The sequence below is a fragment of the Hemicordylus capensis genome, chromosome 1, assembly GCF_027244095.1.
Source record: "Hemicordylus capensis ecotype Gifberg chromosome 1, rHemCap1.1.pri, whole genome shotgun sequence".
NCBI lineage: Eukaryota > Metazoa > Chordata > Lepidosauria > Squamata > Cordylidae > Hemicordylus > Hemicordylus capensis.
The window spans coordinates 379,013,160-379,030,307 of record NC_069657.1 but is presented as its reverse complement, the minus strand read 5'-3'; the positions used below and the strand labels follow the sequence as shown (position 1 = coordinate 379,030,307).

The following is a 17,148-nucleotide window of genomic DNA, read 5'->3' as shown; positions in this document are numbered from 1 at the left end:
TATGGCAGAAAAGGCATGAGCAAAAGAGGCACATCGTGGCAAGCTCAGTGCAGATGGCACAGCCTCCACTTGGCTCACTACCATCCCTGTCCAAAATGCAGGCAGCACAAGTATTTTGTCATTGGAAGTGCACTGTGTGCTAAACTGCCATCTTAAAGGAAAGATTTATAAATAAAGAATATTTATAAACAAGATAAATAAATACATATGATAGGTAGGTAGGTAGGTAGGTATAAGTCAACTACCATCCTTTTTACTCCCCCCCCCCCAATTTGGATGTTTGGAGATATTTTTGGGCTCTGGGGCTCCAGGGCCAGTCCACCAGCACCGGGGCACAACAAGGATTCCTGGTGTTTGCTCCCTCCTTGCTTCTATGGTGCAAGCCAGAGAGTGCTGCACTGGCACCTGCACAGTTCTGAGGTGGTCCGGCTTGGAGGGGTAGTGGAGCAGAGGTGGGCTGGGCGATGCAGCAGGCTGGCTGGCTAGAGTTAGGTCAGCAGGTGTTTTCTTCCACATTGAGTGTCTTCTTCTCTCTCGGAGTACCCCCACTCCCAAGCTCAATGCCTCACACAGGCTGTTCCCCAGACTCAAGTATCAACCAGAAGCAAGCAGAGCACTCTGTTTCCAAAAGTGGCCAGCCAAATGCCTTTGGGAAGGTTACAATCGGTGCACAAGGGCATCAGTATTCCCATGCTATTACCTCCAGTACCTGGCATTCAGAGGCATGTTGCTTCAGAACATGGAAGAGGAAGGGAGGAGGAAAGGTAAAGTGTGCTGAGAGCGACTTGGCAGAGTGTCTGGCCGAGTTCTCCCGTTGCCCTGCAGACCAGCTGGAAGGGCACAGTGCACCAAGACCTCCGAGTCAAAGCAGAGGAGGGAGTTGAGCGTCACCCTAGTCCTCCTCCTGCCTTAGCTGGTCAGTCTTGGTGCCCGCCTCTCACCAGGGGCCGAGACACTCCCCACTAGCCAGCACTCATCCTTGGCTAGTGTCTTAAATGCCTCTTCACAGGCTACACACCTCCCTGCTCCTTGCCTGGGGACAATGCCCTCCTTTATTCCCCTAATCCTTCATCCCCTACAGCTGCTGCTCAAAGCCTCCCTGGACCTCCCTCCCTCTTTGGCCCTCTCCGTTCAGGAGGTGACCGCTAACATCATCTGGATATGCCTCCCACCTGACCCCTCCCTGCTGCTGCTCGGCCCCTGTTGGTTCCATGGCAGTAGAGCCCACCTGTTTCAGCCTGTCTGGGGCCTCAGTGCTCTGACTCCTGCCTGCCTGCGGGCTGTTCATCTCTTTCCCCTGGCCACCGCTTATCTCCGTCTCCGTGGCCTGCCCTGCTGTCTCAACCTTGGAGGAAAGGATTGATGGCTGCACGGGACACAGAGTAGATGGAAAACACACACACACACACACACACACACACAGAGTTTTTGGAGGCACCAGCAACCCCTGATAGGGAGCCAGCATGGGTTGAGCTCAGAATACTGTGTGATTTGCTGGAAGTGGATATTTAGCATGGACTAATCCAGGGTTTCTCAAACTTAGGCCCCCAGATATAGGCTCCCATAATCTTAAACCACAATAGCCAAGTTTGAGAATCTTTGGCTAATCTGATCGCTGCAAAAATCCTTGCATCAGTGTATCCTCCAGAGACAAACCTGTGGCACCTGTATTTGTTCAGATCCCACCATCTGGTCCCACACCATAATTTGGAAATCATCATCCCTTACGTGTTACTATGTAAAACAGTTTGCTGGACCAGATTCTTTCAAATTACTGGTCAATCCCAACCATTCATTTGAGGATTACTCTAATTTTACTACTTTACCTTTCTAGAAAACAACGTTCAGACTATATCAACATGGTTCTCTATGGCAGGATTAACACAATTTCAGTTTCACACATGTGCCAGTGAAACTTTACTTGGAGCATCAAACACCATGTATCAAAAAAAGGATATGAACAAGGCCTTCGTCACAGCTGCAGATTGCTGTTTGAAGTTGATCTTCCAGGTGCATCAGCTTCTCGCTTATTTTTTCACATTTTTCTTCAAGTTCTGCAGAAAGGATATGACATTCCTACAAGCAGATGAAACGAAGTGTTTACACTTGTGGTTGCCATTACCATTACTAGGATCATGTTAAACAGCAGTTCAGTCAGTATTTTTATAATGTTCCATTATTCCGGAGGCAAAGTTGTCATGATGGTGGCAGACCTTTCTCTTTAAATACAGAAATCTGCTCCAATCCTGTATAAAGTGGGCTGGGGATTCAACTGTATGAGCAGAAGTGGTGCATGGGTGAGGAGCCCTGAATCCTCCCCTGTACTGACAGTTCACCTCCTTGCAAAATCTCCCAATACTTTTCTCACAGTCACACCCCAGTACCAAAAGTCAGTCCTCAACTGGGAACAAGTGCCTGGAGGGGGGTAGCAAGGAAGTAAGTCATGGGGGGGTGGAGGAGAGGGTTCAGAACCCTTTATGCTCTTAAAAGCAGGTCTTCAAGTCCTTGTTTGCAAGTGATTGGGTCATGGAGTCCTTCTGTTATTCTTCGTTTCAGCCTCATACAGTAGATTTATTTATTTATTTAATTTGTATACCGCCCAAACTTTTGTCTCTGGGCGGTTAACAATAACATAAAAACAATTAAAACAAATATAAAAGGTTAAAACAGTTTAACAATTTAAAAACAGTATAAAATTAAAACAGGATAAAATTAAAACTACAAATTTAAAAAGCTGAAAAAGCTTGGGTGGAGAGGTGGGTCTTCAGATGTTTTTTAAAAATAGTCAGGGATGGGGAGGATTGCATCTTAGCAGGGAGCACATTCCATAATCTCGGGGCAGCAATCGAGAAGGCCCGTCTCCGTGTGGCCACCAGACAAGCTCACTCAGACTTGGATCTCACTGAGGTGGGGAATGTGTGCCTGGGTTATCCCACTGACTGAAGGCTGGGGCACACATGGCTGAATGCTCCTAACATACAAAACATTTCCTCCAGGTAGAAAACTAGATGTTTCCTGGCACTTAGGTGTTTTGTTTTTTAACATGTATCTCTTCGGCCAGCAATTTTGCTCTGAAACTAATATACTCAGTTAGGCTGTATCTCCTTGTCCAATATCTGAAATCACTACACTGCTGTTCCCTTCCTTTCCCCTAAGTTTAAGTGGCAGTGGGGCAGGCTGGGGGTGGGGAGCAGCAAGGCTCCTCTGGAGGTGTCTGTGCAGACACCTCTCCCTGGTACCAGAACATTGCACAGCATTAGCCCAAGCATAAGAAAGCCTGGGAGATGTAGTTCTCCAGGGCACTGAATCCATAAAATGGACACAGATGACGTAAAGAATTACCTTTCACAGGGATCCTGGTCCCTAGAATGTGGAATGCTGTGGCAGCATTCCAGGTGCCAAGTAGGGAGGCACTGTACAGCAAGAGGCCTTCAGAAAGTGATGGGTGATTTAATCCCAACTATATTGACTGCATCAAAAACAGTTCACTGATGGTGAGGCTCAGTTCTACAGAGCAATCACTTCATAAGTTTCCTTTAAGTGCAGACCTGTCTGCCAGTTCTGTGAGTCACTGCTTTTTAGCTGCCTTCACACTTATGCCTGCATCTGCAAGCTTTATTGGAAATGCCACCTCTTAGAATGTGCACCTGAACCTTCTTGGAAAATAACTCACTCTCACTCCCATAAACTCTCATGGGCTTTGCACATGAGTCAGACTTTTGGTTAGGATTTGATTGTTATAGAAACATGGCCAACATTACCCTGTCATCTGGCAAACAATGGATGAATCAGGTTTGGAATACTTTACACGATAAGTGTCTGCTTAGTTACACTAAAATATAACATTAATATGTTTCTGCCTCTTTTTGCCTAAGGTAATATTATACTGTAGTATACTGAGCACAATTTTATTTATTTACAGTGGTCCCTCGACTTACGAAGATAATCCGTTCCGAACGCACGTTCGTAGGTCGAAATTTTCGTAAGTCAAAAAGCGCATCCACGGAGGTCCGGAAACATTCGTAAGTCGAGGAAACCGCATCTAAAAATTCGTAGGTCGAGGAAGCCGCATCTAAACCGGCAACGACTTCCGGTATTTTTTGTCGTTCGTAAGTCGAAATCTTCGGATGTCGAGTACTTCGTAAGTCGAGGGACCACTTTAATTACTTAATTTAAAATATTTCTATACTGCCTCAAACTTGTGCCTCTGAGCAGTTTACAATTAAAATCATTTAAAATATTAAATCAATTAACAATTAAAATCATTTAAAAGATTACAAACATTTAAAACCCTATATTAAAATTATTTAAAACTATAAATCAAATTAAAAGCCTGGGAGAATAAGTGTGTCTTCCATGCCTTTTTAAAAGTTGCCAGATATGGGGAGGCTCTTATTTCAACAGGGAGTGCATTCCAAAGTCCAGGGGCTGCAATGGAGAAGGCCTGTTCCTGAGTAGCTGCCAGATAAGTTGGCGGCAGCCGCAGGCGAACCTCTCCAGATGATCTTAGCAGGCAGTGGGGCTCAGGGCGAAGAAGACGTTCTCTTCAGTACCCAGGGCCTAAGCTGTTTAGGACTTTATAGGTAATGACCAGCACCTTGTATTTTGCCTGGAGACGTATTGGTAGCCAGTGCAATTCCTTCAGCACAGGAGTAATATGGTCTCTCCTAGATGACCCAGAGCCCAACCTGGCTGCCGCGTCTGAACCAACTGCAGTTTCTGGACTACATACAAAGGCAGCCCCACATAGAGAGCATTGCAGTAATCCAGCCTAGAGGTTACGAGCAGATGTACCACTGTTTTGAGGTCATTCATCTCAAAAAACAGATGCAGCTGGTGTATCAGCAGAAGCTGATATAAAGCACCTCTGGCCACCGCCTCAGCCTGGAACACCAGGAAGAGGTTCGGATCCAGAAGCACCCCCAGACTGCATACCTGTTCCTTCTGTGGGAGCATGACTCCATCCAGAACCGCCAGATCAAAATCGTTTCCCAAGTTTCGATCCCGCACAATAAGTACCTCTGTAATCATGTACATGGCCCTGAAATCACAATACCTTGCATTGTAACCAAGCTACAGCTTCTGCTGACTACATTACTGAGTGGGGCAGGCAAAATTGGGCTAAGGAAGCCCAGCCCAGTTTTGCTGATGCATGTGAACCACCAGGAGCCACATGGCTCCCGGTGGTGGCAAACGCACTTAGGGAGCCCATCAGTCTTCTCTCTCGTTGTTTTCATCTGTGTGTGGAATGAGTTCTGTTCTGGGCAGCAGTATTAACACAGTCTGTGTGTGCACATGCATTCAGAGTGGGGCCTTACTGATTCAACCTGAGTGGGATCTAAAATTAACTGAGCAGACATAAAAAAACTTGTAAGCACACGCACGTCTGTACCCCTTAGAGGGAACACTGGAGCCCGCTGCTTAGTCCAGGTTTGGGGCGCAAGGGCACCATTAAACAGGGCTTAGTGCTCATGAGTTGGTTCTGCACGGCTCCATGCAGCACCTACATGCGAGTAGCCTACTGGCCCGTGCCAGGAGATTTCCTATAATGCACCACACTCTTGTGCGGTGCATTATAGAAGTTCCAGGGGCTGGGAAGACACATCCCAGCCGCTGACCCTCCATGCTGCCAAGTGTAGCCAGCAATCATTTGGGCGGGTGATCTGCCCACCCAGGAAGGAGCTCTTGATAATCTGCCGGGGAGGTAAGCATGTTAAGGCTTACTCCCCTGAAGATCAGAGCCCTTTCTCACTGATTGTGAGAAAGGGCTCAGTACCTATGGTAATCTAGACAAATGAAACTAGAGAATTGTGTGGTTCATTTCACAGTGAGTATTTCTAAACAACCCAAAACTTTACTCAACAATATTTTTATACTGTATGCACACACATACAGTAAATATACATATGGAAAATCAGGGGCAGCAGAATAAGGGAGTAGCCAATGAAGGGGACAGCAGCTAGGGGCCTTACACTAGAACCAGTCGCTGCCCAGCAAACCCCCAAGCAGAAGCAAGTTATGACAAATAGTCATTACATTTTTTGTGTCAGTAAGATGAACAGATCTACCTGCAGATAATATAAAAATAATAATAAAAATAAGTAATTAATTAACTTTGTTAGCCACCCCATAAGAGATTGTTCTCTGGGAGGCTCACAACATAGAACTTTACTGATCGAAGAGCGGCAGGATACAAGAAAGTGGCAATGAAAGAACAGCAGGAATATGGAGTCCTTTGTGAACAGGCCATGTGGCCTGAGGAAGAACAAGGTAAAAGTAGAATTCTGGAAGATTGGTTACTTTCAAGGGTCATGATTGGCCACAAACAGCCTGCTTCCTTTAGAAGTGCTTTTGAGACCATTGCCTCTGGGCTCCAGAATTCAGGGAAGCAAAAAGCATGCTGGGCTGGCAGGCAGGAGGCCACTTGAACATCCTTCAGGTGTTGGCAGTTAGTTGCTGATTGCAACAAATGACATGGGCAAGCTCACAGAAATTCTAAAACATGGTGCACATACAAGATGCAGATGATAATTAGAAGGCCCTGTACATCAGTAACAGATTCAGCAAGACATTCTTCACTATGTCCATTTCAAATTAGATTCACACAGTTCCAGTTTTATTTATCTGCTCACCATATCCCCTGAAAAGGGAGATGAAATTTTTGCATATGTTCCCACTGAGTTCATTCCTATGTAATGAGCAGTTTGAAAACAGCCAAGGAGAGGAAAATTCAACACTTGTGAATCAGGGAACAAAGATGGAAGGGGCAGCTATCTTCATATTCTAGACTAGAGTGAGCATCAATGGATACAAGAAAATCTTGAACCATTTGGCTCCCCAATAATGGTTTCTGCAGAGTTTCTGTAATGGTTTCTAATCACTTTTGACAGAATGCACCATTCCAAAACTCCAATGAGAATGAGCTTATACCCAGAATCAATATGGCCTAAGCTTTTAAATCCATGGGTAGTCAGACTGAGGGGGTAGGGAAGGACCTCCTTATATTGCCTGTAAATGTCCTTGCATCTGTCTGGGGTGAAAGAAAACAATGAAGAACAACTCAACCATCAAGCTGTTAAATTGTTATTCAATACCCAGCAAGGCCCTGCATATTTTAAGAAGCAAAAAACACCTGAACAATTTACAAGATTGGAAGGCTAATAGAAAAAACCTTTGTGACTAGCATACAATAAGATACGGCAGCATTCTTGGCAAACTTTGCTATGTTGCTGGTTTGCAAGGAGGTCAGTCTTGAAATCATTTCTTTTCTTTGCTCTGCAAATACCTAAAAGTACTGATTACTAGCTGGAGCATCCATCTCAGAATACCAATTTTATCCAAGACGTTCAATCATTCATTTCAAAAACATTAGATTGGGATAGAGTAATCTTCTTAAGTGTGAGAGCATTTTGCTTAGCATTACAAATAACTGAGTGCTAGGCAAAACCCTCACATACTTATTAAGATGATAGCTCTGTCCAGATCTATTTTAAAAAAACATTATCTGAGAAGTTGATTTCAGCATGGAAAGCTTTCAGCTGCAACACATAAACTCACAAATGTAGGTCTGTTTTGATAAGTGAAAGCTATGGAACAAGGTTTTCCAGTTCTAGCCCTCATACAAAACTGTAACATAAGCACAATTCATGGCATGGAGAAGGGATGTTTTGTTTTTTGTGAACAAAAAGCGAGCTGTAATTTTAAAGTGTTAATTATTGAGCAGTTTAGCTGAATCTGACTTAAGTGCATGGTTGTAATGAAGGGCTGTTAATGCATTAGGTTATAGATCAGCCTCCTGTTGCAGCCATATAAGAGACTTCTGAGGATGATCTGAAAGTCGTACTTGGTGTAAACAAGTTGCAAATTATTGTGCACATTAATTAATTCTGATATCCTGTGCCAGCCTCAGTATAGTTCAGCAATAAAACTGGTATGATTACCCAATATTTGAGAACAGTGAATTACTGTTGAATTATGAAACCCAGATGTTAGGTCTGCCACCTTAAAAGATTAATTCAGGCATTTGACCTCTACTTATGCTCCTTTTCCTATGGCTGCTTCTCTCTTCCCCCTGTGGTTTTGTACTGCTGTGCCAAGTGGGCTGGAGATCACAACCTTACAGCATTTTCTTACATTACATTTTGCTATGCGTATAATGAAAAAAGCCCAAGCTGCAAATCTGTTTAATGTGGAAACAGATATAAGTCCAAGAAATGCAAATTATTATTTCTTGTTTACACAGACAGGTGTTATTGACTGGTTTGTTTTATCCAGACATCGAGTTGTTGTTGTTATTAATTCAATTTATTTATTTATTCAATGGCTGAGAACATCCTGGGAGTCTTTCTAGACAGGTATCTAAGGCTTGTGCCAGTGCCTATTTTTCAGGTGAAGGTCACCTGCTAACATTAATGCTGCATTAGTGTAAACATGTTTCACTAGTGCAAGGATCTTACATTAATTAATTCCGCTAAGGTGGGAGCTAGATTCCAGACAAGTATTGCACTATTGCAATGAAGTGTGCGTGCACAACCTGTGATGTGCCTTCTGCGGTGAAATCTCTTCTCAGTTCATAAATCAACCAAGAGTGCAAGAGACAGAGCGCCTCTGACTAATCACTGAGTGATGTGACCTTCTTGCATGGGTGCATCTTTGTGTGTTGCAATAGTACAGCAGTAGTCTCTAGATGTCAGCCACTATACTTAGATGCCATGCAAAGTTCAGCAAACAGGTGTTTTAATTAGATGTACAGAATCTATCATTGTTTGAAATTGTTTGAATGTTTTAAGTTTGTTTTTAATCTGTGTTGTTTTATTATAAACCGCCCAGAGACTTGCATTTCGAGCAGAATACAAATATGCTGAACAAACAAACAAACCTGCATGTGAACTGTGGTAGCCATACATTGCCTGAGATTTCCCACATCTAGCATGCCAGCAGACAGGGTTTAAGGGCAAAATGTGCAAGAGTGCTCTTTGACTGGCAGTGAAAAAAATAACCTCTTGCACAGAAAACAAACCTCCAGTGTTGTACGGATGTGCCCTCAGAGTGGAAAAGCATGCTAACTTCTTGATTAAGAGATGCATGGCATCAAGCTTTGTTTCTTCTTCTATTGACTTCCAGAAGAAGACTCTGTTCCACAGGCTGCCATATAGGACACATGTGTTGTATTCCAGTTGGTTTGTGAATGGTCAAGAATCCATTGGGAGTTGCACAGTCTTTTTTTTTTTACAAATGCACTCTGGCCCACACCTGTAGGTTTGTGATGAATGGACAGAAAGGTGTGTAATCAGCCAGGATTGAAGTGCCAGGACTCTCAATGCAAAATATGATATATGTCTGTGCAGGTCAGAGGAAAGTAACTTCAGGGTTTTTTAAAAAAAAAAAATGTTTCCAGCTCCCCCTAAACATATTCTGGTGTAGAAATAGTGCACTGCAGCTTATTTTGCAGAGGCAGTTGAGGGGGTGATGGGTCTCCAAAGGCCTTTAGGTCCAGGCTCTCCAATTGCCTAAGTACACCTCTGCATATGAGTCAGACCACTAGGAACTAAAAAATGTCTACATTGACTGACAGTAGCTCTCTAAGTTTTCAGACAGGTGTTATCCAGCCTTGCTTGAAAATGCCAGAGATTATACTTGAGATTGTCTGTGTGCTGATCATGTGTTCTCAGAGGCGTATCTAGGGAAAATAGCGCCTAGGGCAAGCACTGAAATCCCCCCCCCTTCCAAACATCTGACATTCATCTTTCAGATAACTTTGCCATAATATCAGCTGAAAAATTCAAGTCTGAAGGTCACATAAAAGTCACATATCTGAATATGTGTACAGTGACTTATATTATATTAATTTTTTTAAAAAAATTACCTGTAGCCCCTTCAGGGGGCTTCCTAAAGGCCATGGGGGGGGGTCTGCAAAGGTTTGCCCTCCCCCTCACTGGCCTCTAGGGCCTCACAGGGACCATTTGAGCATGTGCGGTGGCCATTTTAAAAAATAATTTTTTTAAAGGCCGCTGAAAACAAAATGGCCACTGCACATGCTCAAATGGCCTCTGTGAGGCCTGGCATGGCCTAGGGCCTCACTGAGGCCATTTAAGCATGTGCGGTGGTCATTTTGGTTTTGGCAGCCCTGTTAAAGAAATTTTAATTTTAAAAAATGGCGCCCCCTTCAAGTGGCGCCCGGGGCATGTGCTCTGCCTGCCCTACCCTAGATACGCCCCGTGTGTTCTACTGCTGAGCTATGGCTACTCCCCTGGCCAATTCAGGGACAGCAGCTTGAGATCACATCCAGTTCTTACCTATCCCTCACTTTTCCTCAGGCTTCCAGAAAGGGTTGATGTTTAGGGATGCCGCAGGCACTGAGGCTTAGGGATGCCACAGAAGATTATTTAACTTGATCTTTCACAAAACGTTTAGGATTCTGCCACTAACGCCTGTGAGTTACCAGAATCTGTTGGCAGGTCTAGTATGTTCAAGAAACCTAAGGCTGAGCCATGCCTTACTGTACATGTGTAGGCTTAGCAACTGTCCTGGGCTCCAACATGGCCATATTAGAACCCAGTGGCTAGAATTCTGGATTCAGTCTTGGGAAACCCAAATTCAAATCACTGCCAAGCCATGAAATTTGCAAGAACTCAATACTGTATCCAACCCATGTCACAGGCTTGATGTGAGGAGAAAATGCTGATCTGAGCTCATGGAGGAAAGATACAAAAGTAACTCATAATACACAGCTTATCCTCTATAATAAAAGGCGAAGTGTGCGCCCGTGTCAAATTCCTGGTGTGCGTCCGTGTCTCCCTCGGCTGTTCTGGGCATGCATGGAGCGCATGCCCAGAACTCGCCGAGGGAGACACAACCGCCAGCACCAGGCGGCCATGTTTGGCGGTTGATTCCCCGGCCGCGGAAAGGCCAGAAGCGGCCGCTGTGAAGCCGGGGAAGAGACGGCGGGGGAAAGTGGCCGAGGCGGCGGCGGACATCGGCCAGAGGACGCGGTGCGGCCGAGGTGGCGGCAGCGGAGCCATGGCCGAAGCCTGGCGGCACCGCCGAAGCCGGGCAGGGGGGGGAGACTTTGGGGCCCTTGCCCGGCCGGGGAGACTGGCCGCGGCATGGAGGCTGGCGGCGGCGGGAGGGGGAATGGCGGCGGGGGGCCCGGAGCGCTTACTAGCGCCCGTTATTTAATGGGCCAAAAATCACTTGTATGTATTATAATACAATACTGGAGAGGATTGGGGAAGAAATGGCTTTGTAGTTTTAATTACATGGCATTAAGAGAAAAACAATTATGTCCCTATTAAAAAGCATGGCTGCAAAGGTTAATCAGTTAGCTTTCTCAAATGAAAATCTTTTTATTGATTAATCTGTACACTTACTTGAGCAGATAGTTGTTTGTTTGTTTTTTAAGTTAGTGGACATCATCTAAACTAATACTGCCCTTGCATTAGAATGTTGCCTGCATGCAACTTTTCCCCATGAGCTTCCTTACCTCTGCTGCTCCCAGTGTATGTTCCTGAGGGTCCTTTAGCCTCAGGGACATACTTTCAGGGAGCATCTGGGGCAGCAGAGGGAAAGGGGCTTGGGAAAAACTGTTGTGTACAGGCAACGTTCTAAAGCGAGGTCAGAGTTAGTCTGGATTACATTAAAATAAAGTATATTATTTTAATAATATATGTATTGTTTTTAATACAACTCCTTACAAAAATAGAGGTTGTTTAGAAGAAGCATCCCCCCTTCTCTCTCATGATGCTTGAGACACACACAGTCTGAGAATAGAAAGGATGCTTTCTCTTGAGAATGATTGTTTTAGCTGTATCCAACTCTATGCAAATTTAACTGACTCCTCAATTAAAACTCACATGATTGGTCAACTGGACTGGTGATTTCTTTAATTTGGATGACAGCTCTAATAAAATTGTTTGACATTCTTGTGTTACCTCGGAAATAAATCCTACAATTCTCTTTCCCCGCAAATCCCCGCTCATTTTAACTTTACAAAAATTGAGAGAAAATGCCTCTTGGCCTCTTGCACGCCTATTAATGTCACTACTAATATTTTTGATTGACACATATATGGAAGCAGGCAAAGCAGTGCCAGTGACACAGAAACTATTTTAAACACTTCCTGGTTGGAATACTGCTCAGTGTACACTGCAGAGAATTATCTGAGGGGGTGGAAATGGTATCTGCCCCCAGCTCAATGCATTAACAAAGTGGGAATCCTGAAGCTGGAGGGTTCGTCTAGGACTACAAGCAACTATCTGTCACCCTGGAAGCATTTCCAGTCTTGTTTAGCTCATATGTGTGCACACACACAGACAGCACTTGGGGGAAACTGAATACTATTTGCTAGGGGAAGCCTGGTGTGCCATGAGAAAGCTGAAATGTGTTTTTATGAAGTCTGACTTCTGATGGTCAAGATTTGATAAACGCATCCCCTGCCCTTGCTCTCAAGGCAGTCAGAAAAATTGTATAAACTGCAGACAGCCACTGTAAGATTTCGTTGGTGGCAACAAAGAAGATGCTCTTTGCTTCCCACTGTGAAGCAGACATTCTAATTTTTCTTCTTCCTATGCAGCATATGTTGCTGCCGATGGGGAACTAGCATCCTCCTCCTCAACAGCATTTCCTTCCACCGCCACTGGCAGATATCAAGATATTCACTAGCGCTGCATGCAGATTCAAGCCATGCATAGGCCTAGATTATTTCTTCTTCAGATTTTCATGCTCAAATTCAGCTTTAGAAGCCACAGCTAATCAAATCTGATATATTTATGCCCTGTGCCAAAGTATTTGAAATCTGGTGCACATAATCAATTATGTAAAGGTACGAAAAGTGCACATTTAATTGGCAAGCTGGTTTGTTCTAATTCCAACCCTCAGGTTTCCCAAACTGTTGGATTTGGAATTGTCCAGCAAAGACTGGTAACAAATTGTGGAGCAGGAATGCAGGAAGACAAAGGCAAGGAGACCTCAACTTTAATGGCCAGTAGAGTGGTCGATGGAGGGGAAGCCATGCTGGACATTTAAACCTCTAAATACAGGAAAAACCTCTCTGAGCCTTCAGCACATAACATCCATACATTGAGAGCTAGTTTAGTACAGCACAATGGCTAATGGACTGAGTTGTAAATAGAAAGTTCCAAGTTCAATCCTTGGTAGAATTCAGGGTGGATTGTACCCCATTTGATAAGGGGAAACATCAGCACTGTGTGGGGGCTCTTTGACCCCTAGCACCATTAAGTGCATTGTATTTTCATTTCCCCATGCAATGCGATAGGGGTTGTCCATTATCCCAATATCTGTATTAGTAAAAACTGCAATTTTAAACGGTATTACAAGGGGATGTGGATGAAACAACACAGGACAGTTAACAAGGTTGATCTTGACTAGGAACATGGCGTTGCAGAATACTGAACACAAAGTATTATTGTTATTTTCTTTCTTAAATGGGGTGCAATCTATCCCAAATTCTATTGAGGATTAAAACTTCAATCTGCCCTGAAATCATTAGGTGGCATTAGGCGAGCCACTGTTGCTTCGGTTTCATATTCCTATTCATCTGGAATAAGAGGATAATATGGTTTATGAATGTGCTGCTGTCTGAACACTCTAAACTGCCCAGAGATGCAAGTTTTGGGCAGAATAAAAATATGTTAAATAAATAAATGCCATATATCATAATTGCTTACTTTTGTCTCCAGCAATAAGGCCTAGAATCAGTTTTTGGATTCTTAGGATGCCACTTTTATTTTTTATTTATTTATCAAATTTGTACACCACCCCAAACTTTAGTCTCTGGGCGGTTTGTACCAGAGATACCAGATTATGTGCTTACATGGTGATCATACAGTTATACAGGATACATATTCTGCTGTATGGCAATCTGTACTAGTATAAGAGTCCCCAAATTTGAATCTCCAGATGTTGTTGGACTACAGTTTCCATGATCCCCAGCCACTATGTCCAAAGGCCATGGTGGCTGGGGATGACGGGAGTTGTAGTCCAATATCTGGGGACCCAAGGTTGGGAATCCCTGGGCTAAAAACATAACAGTGAATGGAACATAACATCACAGTTCTAGAAGTCACTCAAGTACACATGAGGGCTATTCTGCCAGGCATTTCTCCCTGTGGTGAATCACAAAGGAGACTGGATTAACTTCTATATTTCACATGATTCCAAAGAGGCTTTTAAATGGCAGTTCCTTCCCCCACCCCATCCCAGAGTCCAGCATGCTTTGTTTTGCAGAACATTACAGCTTGATTAGCCACCTAATGGCGCACTGGGGAAATGACTTGACTATCAAGCCAGAGGTTGCCAGTTTGAATCCCCACTGGTGTGTTTCCCAAACTATGGGAAACATCTATATCAGGCAGCAGTGATATAGGAAGATGCTGAAAGGCATCATCTCATACTGCATGGGAGATGGCAATGGTAAACCCCTCCGGTATACTATGAAAGACAACCATGGGGTAATGGTTGCCAGGAGTCGAAGCCGACTCGACGGCACACTTTACCTTTACAGCTTGATTATTTCAGAGAAGCTCAGTTCCCCATGCTGAAAATTCTTGTTTATCTGCCATTCAGCTCAACAAATACATTTTGAAGGGAAAACGTCATACATATTTTCATATTTGGCAAGTATATGCCAAATTTATATATAGACCATCCCACAAACACATTTATACCATAGCATTATAGAAGTTGCATGGTAATCAAGCAACTAAAAGAAATATAATTCTCCAGTCCCTAGTCCTTATGCAGTTAGCAACAAATTTTTGCAAATATGACATGCCTTGCACTCATTCAAAACTTGCTCAACCTTTCCAGATACCACGGTATGTTAACAAGCATCCCTACAAATCGTTTGTTTCTGCTTCTGTGTAGATCCTTTCTTTATCTGTGCCTAATCACTAGGATCAATGAAAAAAGACTAATAATATCAGTCTTAATTGTGGTTGAAATACAACTGCAAAAAGTCCTTCCTTGTTGGGAGGATAGGTATAAGAACTCTGGATGTGATATGCTCCCTGTGGCAGAGGAAATTTCTACATGATCATCTTACTAGTAGTGACCTCTGCAGAAATTTACTTGTGACTGTTGGTTCAGTTCTTCATGTGATGCAGTTCATGTGTTGCAGTTTGACAGGCTTGTTTGTGATGGGGGTGCCTTGATAGGTCCCCCCTCTAGGCTCTTGAACTGCCTGCTGCTTTCTGTGAGCTTCACAGATGGGCACCACTTTGCTGGAGGGGTTTGACGTCCTTTGTCTCGGAGACCATATGCTCTCTTCTCTGCTACCTTGCATGGCTCATGCTCCCTTGGCAGCTGCCAATGGCTGATGGCTGGACACCATCCATGAACTATTGTTGTGATTCTTTTTTGACAACAGGTGCATCCGTTATCTTGGTACCTATGGGGCTATGGGCACTCCTCTTGAGTAGAGCTCATGAGAACATTTGTGTCTTCACATAAGATAGCCTGCTTGTTCTCCTTCTGTGCATTTTTTGATACAAGTGAAAACCCCTTACTCCAAAGCTGTTACTGCTCCTGTCATATCCTTCCACATTGTTTGTGGATGAGCTGCCCTTTACATGAGTAGGCTATGAGCAAGAATTAGTATTGGTCCCTGAGAAAGAGTTATTCCACATTGATGGTCCTGTTTGTACATAGCTCCTAGAATATTAAGTGAAATGAATATTATTCTGATCGGCAAATGAAAGACTTGGTACAAGATTTTTTAACTTTTGCAAATTTAGGTAACAGGGGCTGCAGGCATTCAAAGTAAAGTCAAGGAGATTAACCATAGATAACTGCAGTCAAGAAGTGTGTCTTTATCAACCATAATAATACTATGGATGTAAAATATTTCACACACAAGCACACAACTCCAGACCAACCATGTGGTACAGCCTTTCATCTGCTGGAACTCACACAACTAGTGCCACAGTCAATCTGTATTATTCTTACATGTATTATATATTTATCCAATCTGTACAACAGAATATGCATCACTTGTTTTTTTAAGAAAATGTTATTTCTGAGCTAGTTTTGATCTATTTTTCATAGACCTATGCTGATCTTTATAAACAACTTACTCCAAATTAGGGATGTGCATGGAACTGGGTTGGGGAAGTTCAAAGGCGGGGGTTAACTTTAAGGATGGGGGAGGGTGCATGCACTGATGCGCACAGGTGCGTCGGGTACTTCTGGTGATGTCAGGTCCGACAAGGCAACAGGGCAGCAGGAAGGTATGCTGCTGCCCTGACAGACTCTTTGCTAACAGAGCGCCGGCGGGGGGGGGGGGGGAGACCTATTCCATCCCTACTCCAAATTAATCTCAGCGTCAATAGGGAAATGCAGAAATAAGTGAAGAAAGAACTATGGCCACTGCTTGCAAGCTCTGATACCTTTGTTTACAAAAACATATTTTATAGAAAATAATTTATGTCAGCTTGTTCAAAAGAGATTCATGTGCATAATATTCATCCCTGCTAAATGGGCAAAGAGGCACCTTTTACCATGGTGATTTGCTTTATTTAGCAGGGGGAGAGTAACTGGCTCTATCCACCCCCAGCACAGTACCTCCAATGACTGTTGCTGGTGTCTATCTTGTGAATCTTTTTAGAATGTGAGCCCTTTGGGGACAGGGATCCATCTTATTTGTTTGTTATTTCTCTGTGTAAACCACCCTGAGCCATTTTTGGAAGGGCAGTATAGAAATTGAAATAATCATCATCATAATTAATTAAATTAAATTAAATTAAATTAAATTAAATTAAATTAATGTTTAAGCTTTTGGCTTAAACACCTAACAAGCCTTCATAAACAACTATCAAAACAGTTCAGTCACATTTTGCAAGGAGGTGATATTGAACAATGGCTAACAACTGGGAAAACTCATCTCATAATGAAAGACCCAGCAAAAGGTGCAGTTCCAAGTAATTATAGACCGATAACCTGCCTGCCAACCATGTTCAAATTATTAACTGGAATAATAGCAGATGAAGTGATGCGACACTTATTAACTAACAAACAGCTTCCAGTTGAACAGAAATGAAATTGCCCGAACACCAGAGGCACAAAAGACCAGCTGCTGATTGACAAAATGATTTTAGAAAATTGCAAGAGAAGAAAAACAAATCTAAGTGTTGC

The 17,148-nt window shown here is 43.5% G+C and overlaps 1 protein-coding gene across 6 annotated transcripts in view; it reads right to left on the bottom strand.

Moving 5' to 3' along the window:
* Positions 1–17,148, bottom strand: part of DISC1 (DISC1 scaffold protein) — a 311,857-nt gene that overhangs the window by 79,420 nt on the left and 215,289 nt on the right. For 5 of the 6 annotated variants that reach the window (XR_008316745.1, XR_008316749.1, XR_008316750.1 and 2 more), the window contains one exon: positions 1,960–2,076. Coding sequence is in view for 2 of the 6 variants with exons in the window: in XM_053298880.1 (XP_053154855.1) it covers positions 1,960–2,076 (117 nt within the window). In the remaining 4 variants the exon portion in view is untranslated. Of the gene's footprint in view, positions 1–1,902; positions 2,077–17,148 lie in introns of those variants that run through there. The other variant, XM_053298895.1, reaches the window with a different exon arrangement.